Raw genomic sequence first — 20,287 nt, 5'->3', positions numbered from 1 at the left:
TTTGCAAAATGTATTCTCCTATCAAAATCAAATTAAATATATCAACAATAGAAAAGCTAAAAATACCCAGTGTTTGGAAGTTAAGGAACATGTTTCTTTTTTTCATCTTTTTTTTTTTAAATTAAAGTATAGCCGATTTACAATGTTGTGCTAGAAACATGTATCTAAGTAACTTCTGCGTCAATGAACAAATCTCAAGAAAAATTAGGAAATAATTTAACTGACTAAAAATGAAAATAACATACACAATGTGTGGGGTGCCTAAGGTAATAAGTAGTGAAAAATGTTAAACTCAAAATATACCTTGTGTAAAGCAAGAATAGTAAAAATCAGTGACATCTGCATCTCTAACAGCTTCCATCTCAAGAAGCTAGAAAAAAATTACAGCCAATGGGAAATTTTTAAAGGAAGAAAAACATAAAAGCAGAAATCGATAAAGAATAAAGCCAACTTACAAAAGAAAAATCAATAAAAGTCAAAATTGGTTCTTTAAAAAAGACTGATTATGATTGATGAACCCCTGGGAAGACAAATCAAGTAGAGAAAAAAAAAACAAAAAACAAATTGCAAATAACAAAAATTAAAAAGATGACATCACTACCAAACCTACAGATATTTCTATATTTTAAAATATCTACATAAGGAAAATACAAAGCCTAGGCAGCATCCCTGAAAAATTACTCCAAATATTTAAGTCAGAATCAATACCAGTAGTAAAGTATTTTATAAAATACACGAAAATGGGAGTTCCTGCTGTGACGCAGCAGGTTAAAAATCCCACATTGTCTTTGCAGCAGCTTGGGTCTCTGCTAGGGCACAGGTTTGATCCCTGACCTGGCACAGCAGGTCCAGCGCTGTGTAGCTGTGGCACAGATCACAGGTGCAGCTCGTATTCAATCCCTGGCCCAGGAATTTCCATGTGCAGTGGGTGCAGCCAAAAAAAATTTAATTCAAAATTAATTAAGTCAATTAAATTAACAAAAAATTATAGCTGTCTTATGACACTGAAACCAAAACTTAACATGGACGTTACCAAATAAACACATTATAAGCAAAGGTCTTTCTCTAGGAATACAATAGTGTTTCAATATTTTAAAAATCAAAATAAGTCACTACATTAACATCTTAACAAATATAGAAAAAGCATTTGAAAAATTCAACATCAATCCATGAAAAAACTAGATGACTACGAATAGGAGAACATTTCCTCATTTTCATAGAGTATCTACCGAAAGTTTACAGTAAACACCATTTGTAATGGTAAAATATTTAAAGCGGTTCCCCTAAACACAGAACTAGATAAGGAAGCCTACTATCACTACTTTTATTCAACACTATACCAAAGGTCCTATTTCATTCAATAAGGCAAAAAAATAAAAGCCTAACAAATTGGAAAAAAAAAAAAACTGCTATTATTCAGACAACATGCCTGAATATATCTATATACATACCATCAGGATATACAAACAATTATAGAATTCAAATAAATTTAACAGTCAATATAGAAAAATCAAGTATATTATATACTTAAAATAGTGAAAGAAGTTATAGAAGAACTAAATAAATAAAAAAATATACCATATTCAAGGCTTAGGCAACTTAATACTGTAAACATGTCAATTCTCCCCAAATGGATCTTTAGATTCATTGCACTCCAAGTAAAACCCTAGTAGCTTGCTCTGTGATACCGAAGAGTTGATTTTTAAATAGTCATGAAAAAAGAAAAAGTCAGGAACAGTAAAGGCAATACTGCAAACAGAGTTGAAGGAATTTTACTATATTAAGAGATAGTTAAAAAAAAAAAAAAAAAAAATTTCAGGAGTTCCCGTCGTGGCGCAGTGGTTAACGAATCCGACTAGGAACCATGAGGTTGCGGGTTCGGTCCCTGCCCTTGCTCAGTGGGTTAACGATCCGGCATTGCTGTGAGCTGTGGTGTAGGTTGCAGACGCGGCTCGGATCCTGCGTTGCTGTGGCTCTGGTGTAGGCCGGTGGCTACAGCTCCGATTCAACCCCTAGCCTGGGAACCTCCATATGCCGCGGGAGCGGCCCAAGAAATAGCAACAACAACAACAACAAAGACGAAAGACCAAAAAAAAAAAAGTGGTACTGGTGCAAGTGCAGGCAAATAATCCAATGGAATAGAAGAAACAATAAACAGAATTACACACACATGATCACATAATTTATGAAAAAGACATGCTCCATACAGAATTAGAGCTATGCTTTAGAAGTAAAGGCTACATGCTAGTAATAAGAGCAAAACTGAAACAGACCAGCCCTAACAAAACCAACTCTCAGCTAGGTTGTGTTATCTACTAGTACTATGGTTGCTTAAAGAAAATTTACCCCTCTGAAGTTCCCGTGGTGGAGCAATGGTTAACGAATCCGACTAGGAACCATGAGGTTGCGGGTTCGATCCCTGGCCTTGCTCAGTGAGTTAGGGATCCGGTGTTGCCGTGAGCTGTAGTGTAGGTTGCAGACGCGGCTCAGGTCCCCACATTGCTGTGGCTCTGGTGTAGGCCAGTGGCTACAGCTCTGATTGGACCCCTAGCCTGGGAACCTCCATATGCTGCGGGAAATTTACCCCTCTGATGAAGGAAGGTAACATCATCAAGAGTCCACAATTTTTCACTACAATGTCTAGCATCCAATCAAAAACTACAAGGCTTTCTATGAAAACCAGAGCAACTGATGAAAAATCAAGAGAAAAATTAAACAAGCAGAGCCTCATTTAATTTACATACTGCAGTTATAAGACATAGACTTTTATGATTAATACATGCATGAAAATTAAGGGAAGGTCGAAGACGGCAATACAGTTCATTAAAGAAATGTCAAAACATAAATTATAGTATTTATTTCTAGAATGAAGATTAAACATTCAGTAAATGGGTTTACCAGTAGTTTAGATAACTAAACAGGATTAGCAAACAGGAATACAGGTCAGAAAAGATATCCAAAATGGCATACAGAAAATACAGAAAAGAGAGTAAGAGATATGAGACAATGAAAATGTCTAGGGGTTTCCACCGTGGAGCAGTTAAGAATCCAACTGCAGCAGCTCAGGTGGCTGTGGAGGCACAGGCTCAAACCCCTGCCCAGCACAGTGGGTTAAGGGATCTGCACTGCAGCAGCGACTCTGATTCAATCCCAACCCAGGAACTTCCATGTGCCAAAGTCACAGGTAAAGTCATTAAGAAAAAAGAAAAGAAAAGAAAATGTCTACTATATGTGTATCCAGAGTACCAAAAGTGGAGGAGACAAGGACACAAAACCAGCCCCTGAAGAGTGACTAAGAATTTTCTAAACTAACAAGTCACCAAATTACAGATTTAATAAACTACAGGTTCAAAGCAGGCCAAAGGAAAGCCAAATCTAGATTCATCATAATCAAATACCTAAAAAACAAAGATGAAGAGAAAAATCCACAAACAGAGAGAAAATACATACATTTTTCAGGGGAGAAAACAGTAAGACTGATGGAAGACTAACAGGAATGAAGTGGAAAGACAATGGAATGGCATTTTTAAAGTGTTAAAAAAAAAAAAATCACCTCCCAGCTTAGAACTAAATAAAAACTACAAGAAAATGTTTAAAAGAAATAATAATCCTAATTTGGGAGGTAAGAGGGAGTTAAAAAAAAACATTCTGAAAGGTAAAACCTATGACAATAGCACAAATGAGGGGGTGTTGGTTCATGAAATTAAGCTATCAAAAGATTATCTGAATAATTTCCTAAGTGGCAAGATTTCAAAAGATTAGTACACCATTTCCTACCAATTTAAAATAGACTGTAATAAGAAAGGAGATACTATAATTTCTAGGGCAATAACTAAAAGTAAAAACCATGTAACTATAAAGCTAATACAATTTAAAACAGAAGAAAATATTTTATTAACACAAAAAGAAAGAGATAAAAGAACGCAAACAAATGTGACAAGTGGAAAACATGTGGCAAAATGAGTAGACCTCAATTCCAACTAAGTGATGGATGAGAAAATTTAATGACCTAAATAACTATATATTCACAGATTAGAACTACGAAAATAAAAACACAGTGAGGTAACATCAGATTACTAACAATTAAAAAGACCAACCGTATCAAAAAACATAGTAAAAAAAATTTTTTTTTTTTTTGGTCTTTTTGCCATTTCTTGGGCCGCTCCTGAGGCATATGGAGGTTCCCAGGCTAGGGGTCAAATCAGAGCTGTAGCTGCCAGCCTACGCCAGAGCCACAGCAACGCGGGATCCGAGCTGTGTCTGGGACCTACACCACAGCTCACGGCAACGCCGGATCCTTAACCCACTGAGCAAGGCCAGGGATCGAACCCGCAACCTCATGGTTCCTAGTCGGATTCGTTAACCACTGAACCACGAGAGGAACTCCAGACATAGTAAACTTATCTGAAAAATCTGATGTATTATTTTTCAAGTAAGAGCCTAATTAAGGCAAGCTAGTGGTCCCTTTAAGATAGAAGATATAGATCATAACAGAATTGACAAGATTTAACAAATTAGTGGTATAAAGGAGATGGATCAGGGCAGGCTGAAGATTCTGATTTGAATAATGTTGCCCAGAATCAGAATGAGTATGTACAGCATGTAGATTAGGGACAAAGATGATAAATTAATTTCAGTAAATGAGACTGAGCTGCTCATGGGCCATCCAAGCCGCCTGGTCTGGACAACAGGCAACAGGTCTGGGCAAGAGCAGAGAGCATGAAGGATATGAAGACATGCAGAGTGAGAAGAGACAACTCGCCAAGGATGCAAAGCACAGGGATTACCAACATCTAAGGATTAAATGGAGACACTAAAGAGACAGAGTAGAAATAGAGAAAGGGAGAGCCAGAAAAAAGTCAAGTTACAGAAGTTCCTGTGGTACAGAGAGTTTTAAGAGTTTACCAGGGAACAACTAAAGTTTCGAATATAACACAGAGGTCAAGTAAGGCCATATCCGAGAAAGGGCTCACTGAGTTTGACAAGTAAAATATAATAAAAATTTTAGGTAAAGTAATTTCAATGAAAAGTAGACACACTCATTTTCAACTACTTTAATATCACTCTATTCAGAAAGTCAGGAAGGCAAAGGATGCGGAACAAATGCCCAAATCCATACACTGGATGGGATATTTCTTGCTATACTGTGCTAAGATTTATTTTAAAAAACAAACAAAGAAATTGTTCGTTTTTTAAAAACAGAAACACATTTAAGGTATCCTGTCCCCCAAAATATGTCATTATCTTATAGTAAATGTAAGGAGTAGCCAGCAATGATCCTAAAAAGAGCTGAGTCTGAGAAAGGGTCTAAATCACATTATAATGACCCTAGATTTCTTTCTAAGTACAGTGGGAAGCCATCAAAGGATTTATAACCAGTAAAGAGTGACAAAATGTCATAATTAGATTTACATTGTTTAAAAAAGAAAGAAAGCGAGGCAGCTCTGGAACAAAAAGGTAGAAGAACAAGAATGGAACCACAAAGACCAGCCTCCATTAAAAAATGACAACTTGAAAACAGCAGTGAAGATCAAAAGAAATAGCCCATTCAAGAAACTCAAAACACTGTTCTCCAGCTTTGAACATCTAGTTCTCGTAACTCTTCTTCAACATTGTAGACTAAAGTGAAAGTAATACCAGTTCTTTGAAAACCAGTTTACCCACTAAACCACCTGAAGTCAGTTAACGAATGAGATATAACATATGCACAGAATGATTCACTAAAGCACTATCGAGGGACTAAAAACCACCAAAATAACCATCAAAAAGATACCAGCTGAATACTTGATAATATACCTGAGTACTATGTAGCCATAAAATATGATGAGGAAGATCTTTAAGAACCAAAGATTCCTAGGTTTAAGATTAAATTCCTCATTTAATGAGGAAAACAAGGGGCAAAATATGTTTGGGGTTTTTTTTTTTTTTTCGTCTTTGCCTTTTTTTTAGCACCGCACCCCAGCATATGAAGTTCCCAGGCTAGGGGCCCAGTCAGAGCTGTAGCTGCCAGTCTATACCATAGCCACAGCAACATAAGATCTAGGTGGCATCTGAGACCTACACCACAGCCCACGGCAACGCTGGATCCTTAACCCACTGAGAGAGGCCAGGGATTGAACCCACGTCCTCATGGATACTGGTCTGGTTCATTACCACTGAGTCGCAATGGGAACTCCCCAAAATATATGTTCTATGTAAGAAGGTGGAAGGGGATGGATAAGAGAGCATATTTTAGTATTTATTTTTCAAGAAATACAGGAAGGATAAACCAGAAATTAATGAAAATGATTATCAATAGGGGTAAGCAGGAGGAGAGATGGGAACGAATTACCTCACTACTCCTTTTGATACAGTTGTGATTTTAAACCATGCAAATGTTTTATGTACTCGTAAAGTCAAATCAATAAAAAAGCAAACACTGATATTCAACACAAATAGAAACTGTATGTTAAGTCCAAGATATAACTGCACAAAAAGAAAATAATTCAAGTAACTTTTTTGGTCTTTTTAGGGCCGCACCCGTGGCATATGGAAGTTCCCAGGCTAGAGGTTGAATCCCAGCCGTAGCAGCCAGCCTACGCCATAGCCACAGCCACGACAGATTCAAGCCGAGTCTGCCACCTACACCACAGCTCATGGCAAAGTCAGGTCCCTGAGCCACTGACTGAGGCCAGGGATTGAACCTGCATCTTCATGGACACTAGTCAGATTCATTTCTGCTGAGCCACGATGGGAACTCCCTCAAGTAACTTTTGAGATTAGTACCTAAATACATACCCCAAAGGGGTTAATTCTGTAAGCAGAAACAGAACTTCAAAGAAATCTTGACCTTTACTTCATAGGTTTGCTGTTGGCAATGGTATTAACGTAGTAATTCGGAAACTATTTTATGTATATTGTGGAATAGAGCAAATGAATAAATACAGATGTTGAGAACAAGGTTTCACTACAGGAAAAGAAAGATTCAAACACAGATGGGGGAGTAGAGTTCCCTGGTGGCTATGACTCAGTTTGATCCCTGGCCCAGGGAACTTCCATATGCCACAGGTGTGGCCAAAATGGATGGAGAGAGCGAGAGAGAGATCGATCGATCGATGGATCGGGGGAAGCTGAAGGAGAATTCTGTGGTAATGGATCTGAATGGAAAGTTCAGAATCCACTGAACTAAAGTTTAGTTTTTTAGTTTGTTTCTGAGCAGTTCTATCTGCAAGGACTGATATTTCATGACTTCTATTCTTTGAGATCTTGCAAAGAATAAAGAGAAAATTATTTATTTTAAGAAAGGATAAAATTCATTGTATCCTGCAATTATTATATGAGCACAGTGAAACTTTTTATAAGCCTAAAACACATTATAGGATCCCAGTGATTATATTTTTCCTACATCATGTCATCACCCTAATAATTATTTCATAATTATTCATCAATTTTTCCTAACTATGCTTAAAGAAAAAGAACTATGTAACAAGCAATGGAGGAACCATGGCATCACCTAAAGAGTGATGTAATCAACAGTAAAAAATCCCAAAGTACTGCATCATCTTTCAAAAGTGTAAAAGACTGAAGACAGCATCTTTATAGTCTATTTTTAGCTTTTGAACACAACTGACAAGTCAGAAATTTTCACTTTCTGTCCATAATAGTAAGAAAAATGACAGAGGAAGACATTTCACAATTATTAAACATATTAGGATATGAATTTTATTTTATTTTATTATTGTCTTTTTGTCTTTTCTGGGGCTGCTTCCACAGCATATGGAGGTTCCCAGGCTAGGGGTCTAATGGGAGCTGTAGCCGCCAGCCTACACCACAGCCACAGCAACGCAGGATCTGAGCTGAGTCGGCGACCTACACCACAGCTCACGGCAATGGCAGATCCTTAACCCACTGAGCAGGCCAGGGAATCAAACCCGCAACCTCGTGGTTCTTAGTCGGATTCGTTAACCACTGAGCCACGACGGGAACTCCTAGGATACAAATTTTAAAGGACAGCAGCTCTCTTCACCAGCACTGTCCAGCAGAATTTTCTTTGATGATGGAAATCTTCAAAATCAACATGGTTTAAATTCAACAGCCAATAGCCATATGAGGCTATTAAGCACTTGATATGTGGCTATTATGACCTAGAAACTTAAATTTAATTGAATTAATTTGAATTTTAAATTTAATGGCCACCATACTGGACAGCACAACTAGACACAAATGATGGCGAAAATATTAATGTAAATTAAATCCTACTGTCACTGTGTGCAGATGAAATGATACTATATACAGAAAACCCTAAGGACTCCACACACAAACTACTCAAACTGATCAACAAACTCAGCAAAGTAGCAGGATACAAGATTAACATCCAGAAATCAGAGGCATTTCTGTATACTGACAATGAAATATTAAAAAAGGAACGTAAAAATTCCTTTTAAAATCGCACTCAAAAAATTTAAAAAAAAATTAAATTAGGTATAAACCTGACCAAGAATGTGAAAGATTTGTATGCTGAGAACTATAAAACATTAATCAAGGAAATTAAAGAGGATTCAAAGAAATGCAAAGTATTCCATGCTCCTGAAATGGAAGAATTAATAGCATTAAAATGGCCGTATTACCCAAAGCAATCTACAGATTCAATGCAAACCCTATCAAATTATCCATGACATTTCTCACAAAACTACAACAAACAATCCAAAAATTTATATGGAACCATAAAAGACCTAGAATTTCCCAAGCAATCTGAAGAAAACAAAAACCAATCAGGAGGCATACCTCTCCCAGACTTTAGACACTATTACAAAGCTGCAATAATCAAGACAGTGTGATACTGGAGCAAAAACAGATGTACAGACCAGTGGAAAAGAATAGAGAACCCAGAAATAAACCCAAATACCTATGGTAAATTAATCTTCAACAAAGGAGGCAAGAATAGAAAATAGAAAAAAGAGTCCCTTCAGCAAGTGGTGCTGGGAAAACTGGACATCTGCAAAAATGTAAATCAATGAAACTACAACACACCCTCACACTATGCAGAAAATAGCTTAAAGACTTAAACATAAGACACCTTAAAACTCCTAGAAGAGAACATACGCAGATCATTTTCTGACATCAATCATACAAATGTTTTCTTAGGTCTGTCTCCCAAGGCATCAGAAATGAAAACAAAAATAAGCCAATGGGACCTAATCAAACTGACAAACTTGCGCACAGCAAAGGAAACCATTAAAAAAAACCAAAAAGGCAACCTACGGAATGGGGGAAAATTGTTTCAATCAATGCAACTGATGAGAGCTTAATCTCTAAAATATACAAGCAACCTATACAACTCAACAGCCAAAAACCAAACAACCCAATTGAAAAATGGGCAGAAGACCAAACAGACATTTCTACAAAGAAGATATACAGATGGCCAACAGGCACATGAAAAAATGCTCAACATCACTAATTGTTAGAGAAATGCAAATCAAAACCACTATGAGGTAACAAGTCAACAAATAACAAATGCTGGAGAGGGTGTGGAGAAAAGGGTACCCTCCTTCAGTTGGTAGGAATGTAACTTGGTACAACCACTATGGAAAACAGTATGGAGGTAACTCAGAAAACTAAACTTAGGACTACCATATGATCCAGCAATCCCACTCCTAGACACCTATCTGGACAGAACGTCCATTGAAAAAGACACATGCACCTGTATGTTCACTGCAGCACTATTCACAATAGCCAAGGCATGGAAACAACTTAAACGTCCATGGATAGATGAATGGATTAAGAAGATGTGGTACATATACGCAATGGAATACTACTGAGCCATAAAACAGAACAAAACAATGCCATTTGCAGTAAGACACATGGAATTTAAAACTCTGACACTAAGTCAGTCAGAATGAGAAAGGCAAATACCACATGATACACTTACATCTGGAATCTAATATATGCCACAAATGAACCTATCTACAGAAAAGAAACTCAAGGATGTGGAGACAACTTGTGGTTGCCAAGGGGGAGGGAGTGGGATGGACTGGGAGTCTGGGGTTAATAGATGCAAACTACTGCATTTGGAGTGGATTAAGTAATGAGATCCTGCTGTATAGCACAGGGAACTATATCTAATCACTTGTGATGGAACATGATGGAGGATAATGTGAGAAAAAGAATGTATATATATGTGGAGTTCCCGCCGTGGCACAGTAAAAACGAATCAGACTAGGAACCATGATGTTGTGGGTTCGATCTCTGGCTTCGCTCAGTGGGTTAAGGATCTGGCATTGCAGTGAGCTGTGGTGTAGGCTGCAGCTGTAGCTCCCATTCAACCCCTAGCCTGGGAACTCCATATGCTGCATGTGCAGCTCTAAAAAGACAAAGAAAAAAGAATGTGTGTGTGTATACATACATATATATATGTGTATAACTGGGTGACTTGGCTATACAGCAAAAACTGACAGAACACTATATATCAACCATAATTAAAAATTTTTAATAAAAATAAATTAATTATATCTAAGATTTTAAGTCTTCAGATGACAATATCCTAGATGAATTTTTTGAAATTCAACAATCATGAGAAATATACCAAATTAACTTAAAGTGGATCAATGATCTAAATACAAGAGTTAAAACCATAAAACTCTCAGAGAAAACGTGTAAATTTTCCTGAACTTGGAACTGGCAGTGGGTTCCTAGATATGATACCAAAGAGGGAACAACAAAGAAAAAATAGATAAACTGGACTTCATCAAAATTAAAAACTCTGTACATCAAAGGACACTATCATCAAAGTGAAGAGATAACCACAAAACGGGAGAAAACATCTCTAAATCATACATCTGGTAGGAGTGTAATACCTAGAATATAAACTACAACTCAGTAACAAAAAGACCATCCAAGAGATCGTGGCACAGTGGAAATGAATCCGACTAGGAACCATGAGGTTGCAGGTTCGATCCCTGGTCTTGGTCAGTGGGTTAAGGATCCGGCGTTGCCGTGAGCTGTGTTGTAGGTCGCAGATGTGCCCAAGATCTGGCGTTGCTGTGGCTGTGGCATAGGCCGGCGGCTACAGCTCCAATTAGACCCCTAGCCTGGGAACCCCCCATATGCCACAGCTGCGGCCCTTAAAAAAAAAAAAAAAAAAGACGAAAGACTTGAATAGACATTTCTTCAAAGATACAAAAATAGTCAATAAACACATGAAAAGATGCTCAACATCCTTAGTCATTAGAGAAATGCATATCAAAATCACCAAGATCAATCAATGATCTTAACACCTATTTATTAAGATAGTTCTCATCAAAAAAAAAAAAAAAAAAAAAAGGAAAGTGTTGGCAAGGATGTATAGAAATTGGAGACCTCATTCATTGCTGGTGGGAATGAAAATTGTGCAAACACTGTGGAAAAAAAAGCTTGGCAGTTCCTCAAAAAGTTAAACATAAAATTTCTATATGACTCAGCCACTCCACTCCCAGGTATATATTCCAAAGAATTGAAAACCAGGACTATGGCAGATACTTGCACACCAATGTTCATATCTGCATCATTCACAAGAGTAAAAAGGTAGAAACAATCCAGGTGCTCATCAACAGTTGAATGGATACACAAAATGTGGTATATGCATACAACGGAATATTAATCAGCCACAAAAAAGGAATAAAACGGTAATACACGCCACAACACAGATGAACCTTGAAAACATTAAGCCAGTCACAAAACAACAAATACTGTATGATTCTACTTCTGTGACATACCCAGAATTGGCAAATTCAAATAGGAAGAAAGAAGATTAGAGATCACCAGGGGCTCAAAGGAAGAGGGGGAGAGTTAATGCTTAATGGTTACAAACTTCCTGTTAGGAGTGATGAGAAAGTTTTGGAAACAGGGGTGATGGTGCATCCCTGTGAATGTAATTAATGCCACTGAATTGTACACTTGAAACTGGTTAAAATGACAATTCTTATTTTATCATCATAAATAAGACTGCTGGAATAAAAGCTCTCTAAATTCTACATATTTTTCCACTCCTACAAAGTTTTTAGGCTTCTTGAGGTCAGAGATCAGGGAACCCTGAGAGCCTTGGAGATGAGTTTTGAAAGCAGGAATTTTGTAGATGGTTTATCTTTGTATCTCCCGAAGTCCTCAAACAGACAGCCAACTGGGAAAAGAACTACACATATTTAAATGTAGCAGATGTTGAATAAAGAGTGACCAACTTGAAGGAGGGGAAAAAAAGGATCAATGAATGAACAATAAATACACTTCTAAGGACAAAAGAAAATAGGGTATTCCTACCCACTTAGTTATTCAACAAGAAATTCATCATGTAACAGCCTGCAGCAAAAACCTGGACAATTCATTTTTTTCTCTTTTTATTTTATTTTTTAATTTTGCTTTTTAAGGCCTCACCCGAGACACATGGAGGTTTCCAGGCTAGGGGTAGTATCAGAGTTATGGCTGCTGGCCTGCACCACAGCCACAGCAACATCAGATCCAAGCTGCATCTTTGACCTACACCACAGTTCCTCCGCAACGCCGGATCCTTAACCCACTGAGCGAGGCCAGGGATCACACCCACAACCTCATGGTTCCTAGTCGGATTCATTTCCGCTGCACCACGACATGAACTTCTGGGCAATTCCTTTTTCCTAAAAGACATGTGGTGGAATTCTTAAATCTCTAAGGCAAGAAAACTACAAGGTCAGCCTGGAACACCTTTCGCCAGAAAAAAAGAAGGTAATAATCAAAGAATCATGAGGTAAGCCAAAAGGATCCAGGAGTCAGCTTGAAGGGGCTCCCAAATGACCATATTTTGGACAATTAGAGCATCAAAAGGAATAATGAAATTATAACATACTGAATTAAAAAAAGAAATAAACAGCGTTTAAGAGGAAGGAAAGGGCTCTTCTTTACAGAAAAATGCCAGCTATAAATGTAGATGGTTAGAAAACCACTAATTTGCAAACACCAAGATAATACTGATCCAGGCAAGTGTCATCCATGGTAAAGGGTTGTCAGGGAACAGGGTATTTACGTCTTCAAGTATTATCACCTTTTAAAGTACTTATTCCTTACATAGGGGAATAGGTACCTAAGGTAGAGAGATCTGATAGGTATCATCTTAAGTAATTAGCAAAAGCAATAATAGAATAAAGTAACATTACATGTCTTCTGCTGTGGTGCAACATGCAACAGGAAGCTGTCTTCACTAGGTAGTATTCCTGCCAAAAATGTTTATTTAATTCTGTTTCTTCATGATTAAATCCATCAGACATCTCCAAATTTGGGGGCATTCTGTAAGTAAACTGTTAAAAAGTCTTCAAAAATACCAATTTCATAAAGACAAAAGAAGACGGGGGATTATTTCAGATGATCGGACATTGAAGAGATAAAATGATGGGAATTCTCATCATGGCTCAGTGGATTAAGAACCAGACATAGTGTCCATGAGGATGCAAGTTCGATCCCTGGCCTCGCTCAGTAGGTTAAGGATCCGGCATTGCTGCAGGCTGCAGCATGGCTTGGATCTGGTGTTGCAGTGATGTGGCACAGGCCTGCAACTGCAGCTCCAATTCAATCCCTAACCCGGAATTTGCATGTGCCACAGCTGCAGGCCGTAAAAAGAAAAATAAATAAATAGCTAAGATGCCAAATGCAGTCTTTGATTGGACCCTGAATTGAAAAAATATTGTAAAGGACACGTTTAGAAAAACTAAGGAAATTTCAATATGCTAAATGGTATCATGGTGTGTCAATGTTCATCTCTTGGGTGAGAAAAAAGATAATTATGTAGGAGCATGACCTTGTTCTAAAATGACATGTGCTTAAGTATTAGGGACGTGATTATGTCTGCAATTTACTTTCCTTCTTTTAGGGCTGCACGGTGGCATAAGGAAATTCCCAGGCTAGGGGCTGATTCCGAGCTACAGCTGCTGGCCACAGCCACGGCCACACTGGACCACAGCTTTGACCTACACCAAAGTTCATAGCAACACCAGATACTTAACCCACCAAGCAAGGCCAGGGATCAAACCTGCATCCTCATGGTTACTAGTCAGGTTTGTTACCGCTGAGCCACAACGGGAACTCCTGAAATTTACTTTCAAATGGTTCTATGAGGGGAAAAATGTAGAAAGAAAAAGGAAAGGCAAATGAGGCAAAATAGTATTGATGACTCAAACTTTTTGTTATTTTTACAACTGTTCAAAATAGACAGCTGCAGCTTTAAAAAAAAAAAAATGAACGCCTTAGGACAGACTAAAAAGATCTAGCAAATCTGGAGAAGGCAAGAATGATAACTAACACTAAAAGATTTTTAAACCCAAACTGAAAACATGAGAACAAAAATCAAACAGTTATAGCACAGACTCCATTCACCTCCTTCCCCACCAATATTTTGGAACAATTCTTGTCTTACACACCAATCTGGAAAGACCTAACACAACGAAAATGGGTCTCCCCCCTCGCCTTCAAATACTGTATTAAAATGTTTACTAGTAACTTCCAAAAGACAAACCAAAGTTGTTTTTTCTCATGGCACATAACTGTCACGATTATAAGTGCTAACAGTATCAACCAAAACAAACTGTACTAAAATAAAATAAAATTCACAAGTTATGAGTTCTGAAAACTCACTTATTTACAGAATGTGTCTCTGGCTATAAGCAAACTTATTCTTACAATTCTAACTTTCATAAAAATGAACAAAAGAACGTCTACATTAGAAAGAGCAAATAAAATACACTCTCTTCAATAAATTACCTACAATTACTCAATTTAGTAAAAGCATTTTACTTTCCCAAAAAATGCAAAGAGCCAATACATATTTGAAAAGGTTATCAACCTCATTCATTAGTCATTACTAAAATGACTAGCAAATATGAAAAGGACAGACAGTACCAAGTGGTGATGAGGACGTAGAATGGTTGGAACTCTCACCAACTGCTGATAGGAACGTAAACTGGTAAAACCACTTTGGAAAACAAGCATTATAAACAGAACTGAACACAAAAATACTCCCTACGAAAGCGCCTGGTAAAAACTAGAAACAACCCAAACTGTTCACCTGAAAAGTTAACATAGGTAATAAAGACTCTAACATCAAATCTGTAAACCGTCTGTCACAATGCCTGGCACACAAAGACTTTATTCTATATAATGCAGTACCACAATCCCATCATCCCTTGCTTCATGCATGATAAATGAACTCGTCATTTATGATGAGAATGAGGCTCAAAACACATTCAAATGGCTTCTCGTCTCACAAAAATCAAAACCGAAATTCTTACAACGAGCTCCTTACCTATCAAAAACCACCTGACATTTTATACTTGTCTAGCCCATGTCTTTACCACTGGAATGTGACCCTTATAAAAACAAGGACTTTATTTTGCTCACTACTACATCCTCAGCAGAGGATGGCACTAAGCAGGTACAAGCCTGGTGGGTAGCAGGTACTCAATAAATACCTGTTGAAAAAGGGCTTGAAGAGAACAACAGCTGCTGTATAGAGTACATGGCTGACAGTGCCTTAAACTATGTGCAGTTTATAGTAAGAAACATTCAAACCAAAGTTAAATTAGCTGTACTGCTTTATGAAAATTTTGAAATATTTACTCAATGCATTTAATTTCACAGGTTCTATATCAAGAAAATGTTATTCCAAAATTCCAAATTACATAAGCCATTCAGTAATCATTATCATAAACTAAATAAAAATATTATCCTCAACAGTTTTCTCAAGTTACCATCATCCTGCAAATAAACCTAGGAAAACAGTACTACAGACCACTTTTTTCCACAATACTATATAGCAGAATCCCAACAGTTCTGCTAATAAAAGATAATAATAGTACCTGGAGGTATAAAAAAAATCACCTTAGCCAAGAAACCAAAATTGTAATATAATGCAATTCTAAACCAAAGATAACAAGATCTTTGTATGAGGAAGCCTGCCTAGAACAGCCCAAGACACTCCACTACAGTCCTGGATCGTAACTTTTACAGCACAGATCAGTCTAGAGAGGCTCCTAGACTAGATTTTTCCACCAAATATTTGACTGCTATTGGTAAAGATAGATTCAGTTTTAAAAAAGTCAGGGGGGGTATCTCAAATTCCCCCTTGTCCCATATCTTTTGATAGAGAATTAACAATAAAAACTCTAAGGGAAAAAAGAAAAGGAGACAGACCATCTAGGGGAATAGATATTTGAATAAATTGTATCTACCCATTCTGGAATAAGACATAAACCTGCCTAATTTGGTATTCAAACCAGCCAAGAGCCATTTGTCAGGGCCAGAAAGTATTTAGCAATTAAAGACATCATATCCCAGTTTTCGTTAATTAATTTTTATCAATAGCCTTTGTTAAAAAAAAAAAAAATCCCACGCAATTTCACTCACTTTTAGGTAAAATAAACAAAACTGGGTGCTTTGAAAACATTCAGTGATTCATTTCCCTACATAAAGTGTGTGAATATTTATACACATATAAACATAACTAACTACACTGAACATATATTCTACAAATTTTAATGACAGCATAAAAGCTCCTCATATGTATCATGGTTTATTTAACCAATCCCCTAGTGTTGATTTTTCAGTTTTTTCATTACTATAAATGAATCTGCAGGGAACTTTTCTGTGCATGGCTTTTGGCTAGATAAAAAAAGAAATAAAAGTTTTAACTAAAAAATATTTTTTGAAACTGTCACCATTGATGCCATAAATGAGAACAATATTCAAATATTAATCCTGTCCATTTACTACAGATGATGTCACTTATTGAGTTCATGGATAATTCATGCCCCTCCTTTGTCTTTTTCCTTAGGTTATTAAGTTTCTTCCTTGTTACTCAGTGCTCCAAAGGCTAACCGAGGTAAAAAAAAAAAGTATTATATACCCTAGACAAATTAAAAAGCAAAACAGAGAGTTCCCATTGTGGCTCAGTGGTTAACGAATCCCACTAGGAACCACAAGGTTGCAGGTTCGATCCCTGGCCTCCCTCAGTGGGTTAGGGATCTGGCATTGCTGTGAGCTGTAGTGTAGGTCGCAGACGCAGCTCGGATCCTGTTGCTGGGTCTCTGGAGTAGGCCAAAGGCTGCAGCTCCGACTGGACCCCTAGCCTGGGAACCTCCATGTGCTGCAGGTGCGGCCCTAGATAAGGCAAAAAGACAAAAAAAAAAATAAAAATTAAAATAAAATAAAAAGCAAAACACCGATGAGCAACATTTAAACCACATTACCTAGCAGCCCTGCTTAACCAAGATTCCCAGAGAAAACAAGGTCCTGAACTTTAGGGACCCACTGCATATAAAGACTTCATCCCTCTCTTCTGCATCTAGAGTCGACTAACTAGGTACTATCCTAGCGAAAAATGAAAAAAGGCATTCAAATCATTTTCTTCAAGTTTCAATTCTCCCACAGAACCCCAGTAGGGAAAGGCAAGTCCTAAAACACGTTTAATTCAACTCATATAGAGGAAAACCAACTGCTACACAAATATGTAAAACCACAATGACATTTTTTTCCTCTTTCCTTCCAAGAATGTCAGGACACTTCCATTTTACTACGCTGTACTCCTATAGCTGCTGGGTTGGTTTTAAAGCCCAAAGTCCCTCACAAAAAATTTTTAACTATTTAAGGGTCAAGTTTTCCTATACTGAACTGTAATTAAAGGATAGCTATCTGGCCAGTCTATTTTGTGGCCTTATGGGTCTCTCCTGTCCTCTGAAGCAGATCTGTTAAAATACAGTCTATTTACTGAGGGGCCTTATCACGAACTGGGAATGAGTTTTCATACCCATGACAGACATGCACATTTTATGTGCCAAAATAACATGAACAAAGTGCAGAAAAGTAATATGGTAACATACTCAATGTCTCCTGAAAATTGCTATTCGGGTTCCCATAGGACTGTAACTGAGAAGGCAAGTTTTCAAATGCAACTGGATACCATACCAGAAAGCTGTTCAGAGCACCCCAAAAGGTGTCCTTTGTATTTCAGCCACACTATCATCAGAAGAAACCTAAGTACTTCTCTTTCTAACATGCCAAATGGGAGAAAACATATCAAGTCAGCAGTATGCAAACATACTATGAGGGAAGAGAGAGTTAATTCCTGTACAAAAAAAAAAAAAAAAAAGGCAATAGAAACACCATCTTCTGAGGGTCTGTTTCACATTTCTAAAAGAACAACACAGTTTTTGCCAAAAATGAACAAATTGGTTTCAGGAAGGGCTGTCTTTTCATCTTTCTTTATTCTTCACTTCAAAAAAGAAAAAAAAAAATATTGCCGTACAATTTAAACACCCTCAACTTGAATTTTTAAACCTCTCATTTGAAAAAAGCCAAGTCTAAAACCCAACTCTTAAGGCTCTCAGAAAGGGAAATCCAACGCACAAAATAATTCAGAACAACCAGAGCAAAGTCGGAAAGGTTCCCACAATTTATCCCAACAGGTGGTTTCCATGCAAACCAGGATTTTTGAGGTTCTATGACAAAGCCCCTCATCTAGCTGACCTGCTTATATTGTACACCTATGTAAGTAGCCATTTTTATACAGAAATACTCAAGAGAAAAAGCTAGGGATTCCCAGTGTTTATAATTTTCAAACAAATCCTAACCTTTATATCCAGGATACTCTCAATATGGCATAAGACATTTTAAGTAAATTAAACGTTGCCTTTCAAAGCAAGAATTTCAATTTCAGGAGACAGTGAGAAACTTGAAACGATACAGAATCCAAGGCGGGGGGAATCTCAAATTAAGCAGTAATACTGTATTTCTTAAATGTGTATACTTGTTCATATACAATCCCATTAGGAAATACAAAACGTTCTTCCCCCTTTACTGGTATTAAAACTCACTTATATAATTGAAGTTATAAATTAATAAAAGAGCATTCTATTTTGACAAATACTAAACCAAAGCTGGAACTGCATATAAAGTGTATCACTACAAACTTTATAAAACTTCTAGGTGCAATCAGACAAAGAGCAACAAACAGTATATACATCTTAGCAACCATGAGATAACAAGCTAAAAAAATAAGATGACACTTCGATTCACAGCGTGCCCTTAACCAAGAAAATTCCCACATACTGTTATATGCATTAAGATTAAAAACTCCCGTTCGTACACAAATTAAACAGATTAACGCAGCATCCCTCTTCCCCATCCTCCCCTCCCCTCGAAGGTCAAAGGGCGCCAGACAAAAGACAACAAAAGCACGTGATAAAAGTTTCTCCCTACGCGCTCTCCAGGCCTAGAGGCTGCGCGCCTCGCCCGTTCGGGGTCCGGAGTGAGCTGGGCCCAGACCAAAGGGCTGAGACCCACTGAAGTAAGGAGGGGGTCTGCCGGGACCTGCAGGGAGCAGCTCCCAGCCCCGGGGAAGGGGCGCAGGGCGCTGAGGATGTGCCGGGGCGCGGGCGCCTCCCGAGACCACTGGCGGAAGCGCGGGGCCAGAAGCGAGGCCTGTTACCTTTTCTTGCTCCTCGCGGAGTCGCGCCACCTCCGGGGCGCGCAGCGGCGCCGCGGCCGAGGCCGAGGCCGAGATGTGGGGCTCGGGGTCGGGCGAGGCCTCCATGGCGGAGGCGCCGGGGCCTCAGCGGGGCGAACGAGTCCTAAACAAGTGTTTATGGAGGCGGCGTGGCCGGCGGCTGCCCAGCGCCCGCGTGCTCGCCCTCATGCACTGCGCACCCCGCGCTGAGGAGGCCGCGCCCGCCTTCTCCGCTACCGCGGCGGCCGCTGCTCCCGTCCGGGCTGCCCGCGGCCGCATCTCACACGCGCATGCCGCCCGCCACCGCCGCCACCGCGGGCTCGGAGCAGCAGGCCGGCCGTTGAAGGGGAGAAGCGCCGATCCGGTGCGCCTGGGCCGAGCCAGGCGTCCTGTGGCTGCCGCGCCTCCTCCCCGCCTCCTCCGCAGGCCCCGCCCCTCGCCCCGCCCCGCGCGGCACGCAGGATGCGCGCTTCCTCCTCCCCTCGTCCCGCCCCAGGTGAATCACGTGGTGTAGGAGCGGAGCGAGGCGGCTGGCTTAACTAAAGATTATTCTGCTTGTAGCCCTCTGGAAGCCTTCATTCTAGCGAAGACGGATGCTCAGTTCAAGGAGGTGAGCCCTGTCTTGGCCTTGTGCACCCCCTTCATCCCCCCAGGTGTTTAGCGCTGCATCTGGCGGTAAGAGCTTAATTGATGCACTAATACTGCTTCATAAGCACATTTAATTTTTGGCAAATTCAACCCTTTCTTGTGCCCGTCTAATGAATTAAAATAAGCAATTAAATTTTGCATGTATGTTAATTACTGCACATATAA

General features: G+C 38.8%; 1 protein-coding gene across 1 annotated transcript in view; it reads right to left on the bottom strand.

Annotated features, from left to right (window-relative positions):
• The window catches only part of URI1 (URI1, prefoldin like chaperone), a 67,221-nt gene extending 47,312 nt beyond the window's left edge, over positions 1–19,909 (bottom strand). The window contains exon 1 of the mRNA XM_003355831.4: positions 19,457–19,909. Coding sequence (XP_003355879.1) covers positions 19,457–19,561 — 105 coding nt within the window. The 5' untranslated portion in view covers positions 19,562–19,909. The remainder of the gene's footprint in view (positions 1–19,456) is intronic.

The sequence above is a fragment of the Sus scrofa genome, chromosome 6 (assembly GCF_000003025.6).
Source record: "Sus scrofa isolate TJ Tabasco breed Duroc chromosome 6, Sscrofa11.1, whole genome shotgun sequence".
NCBI classification, from domain to species: domain Eukaryota; kingdom Metazoa; phylum Chordata; class Mammalia; order Artiodactyla; family Suidae; genus Sus; species Sus scrofa.
Note: the sequence above shows the minus strand (reverse complement) of the source record. Positions and strands in the feature narration are given on the sequence as shown.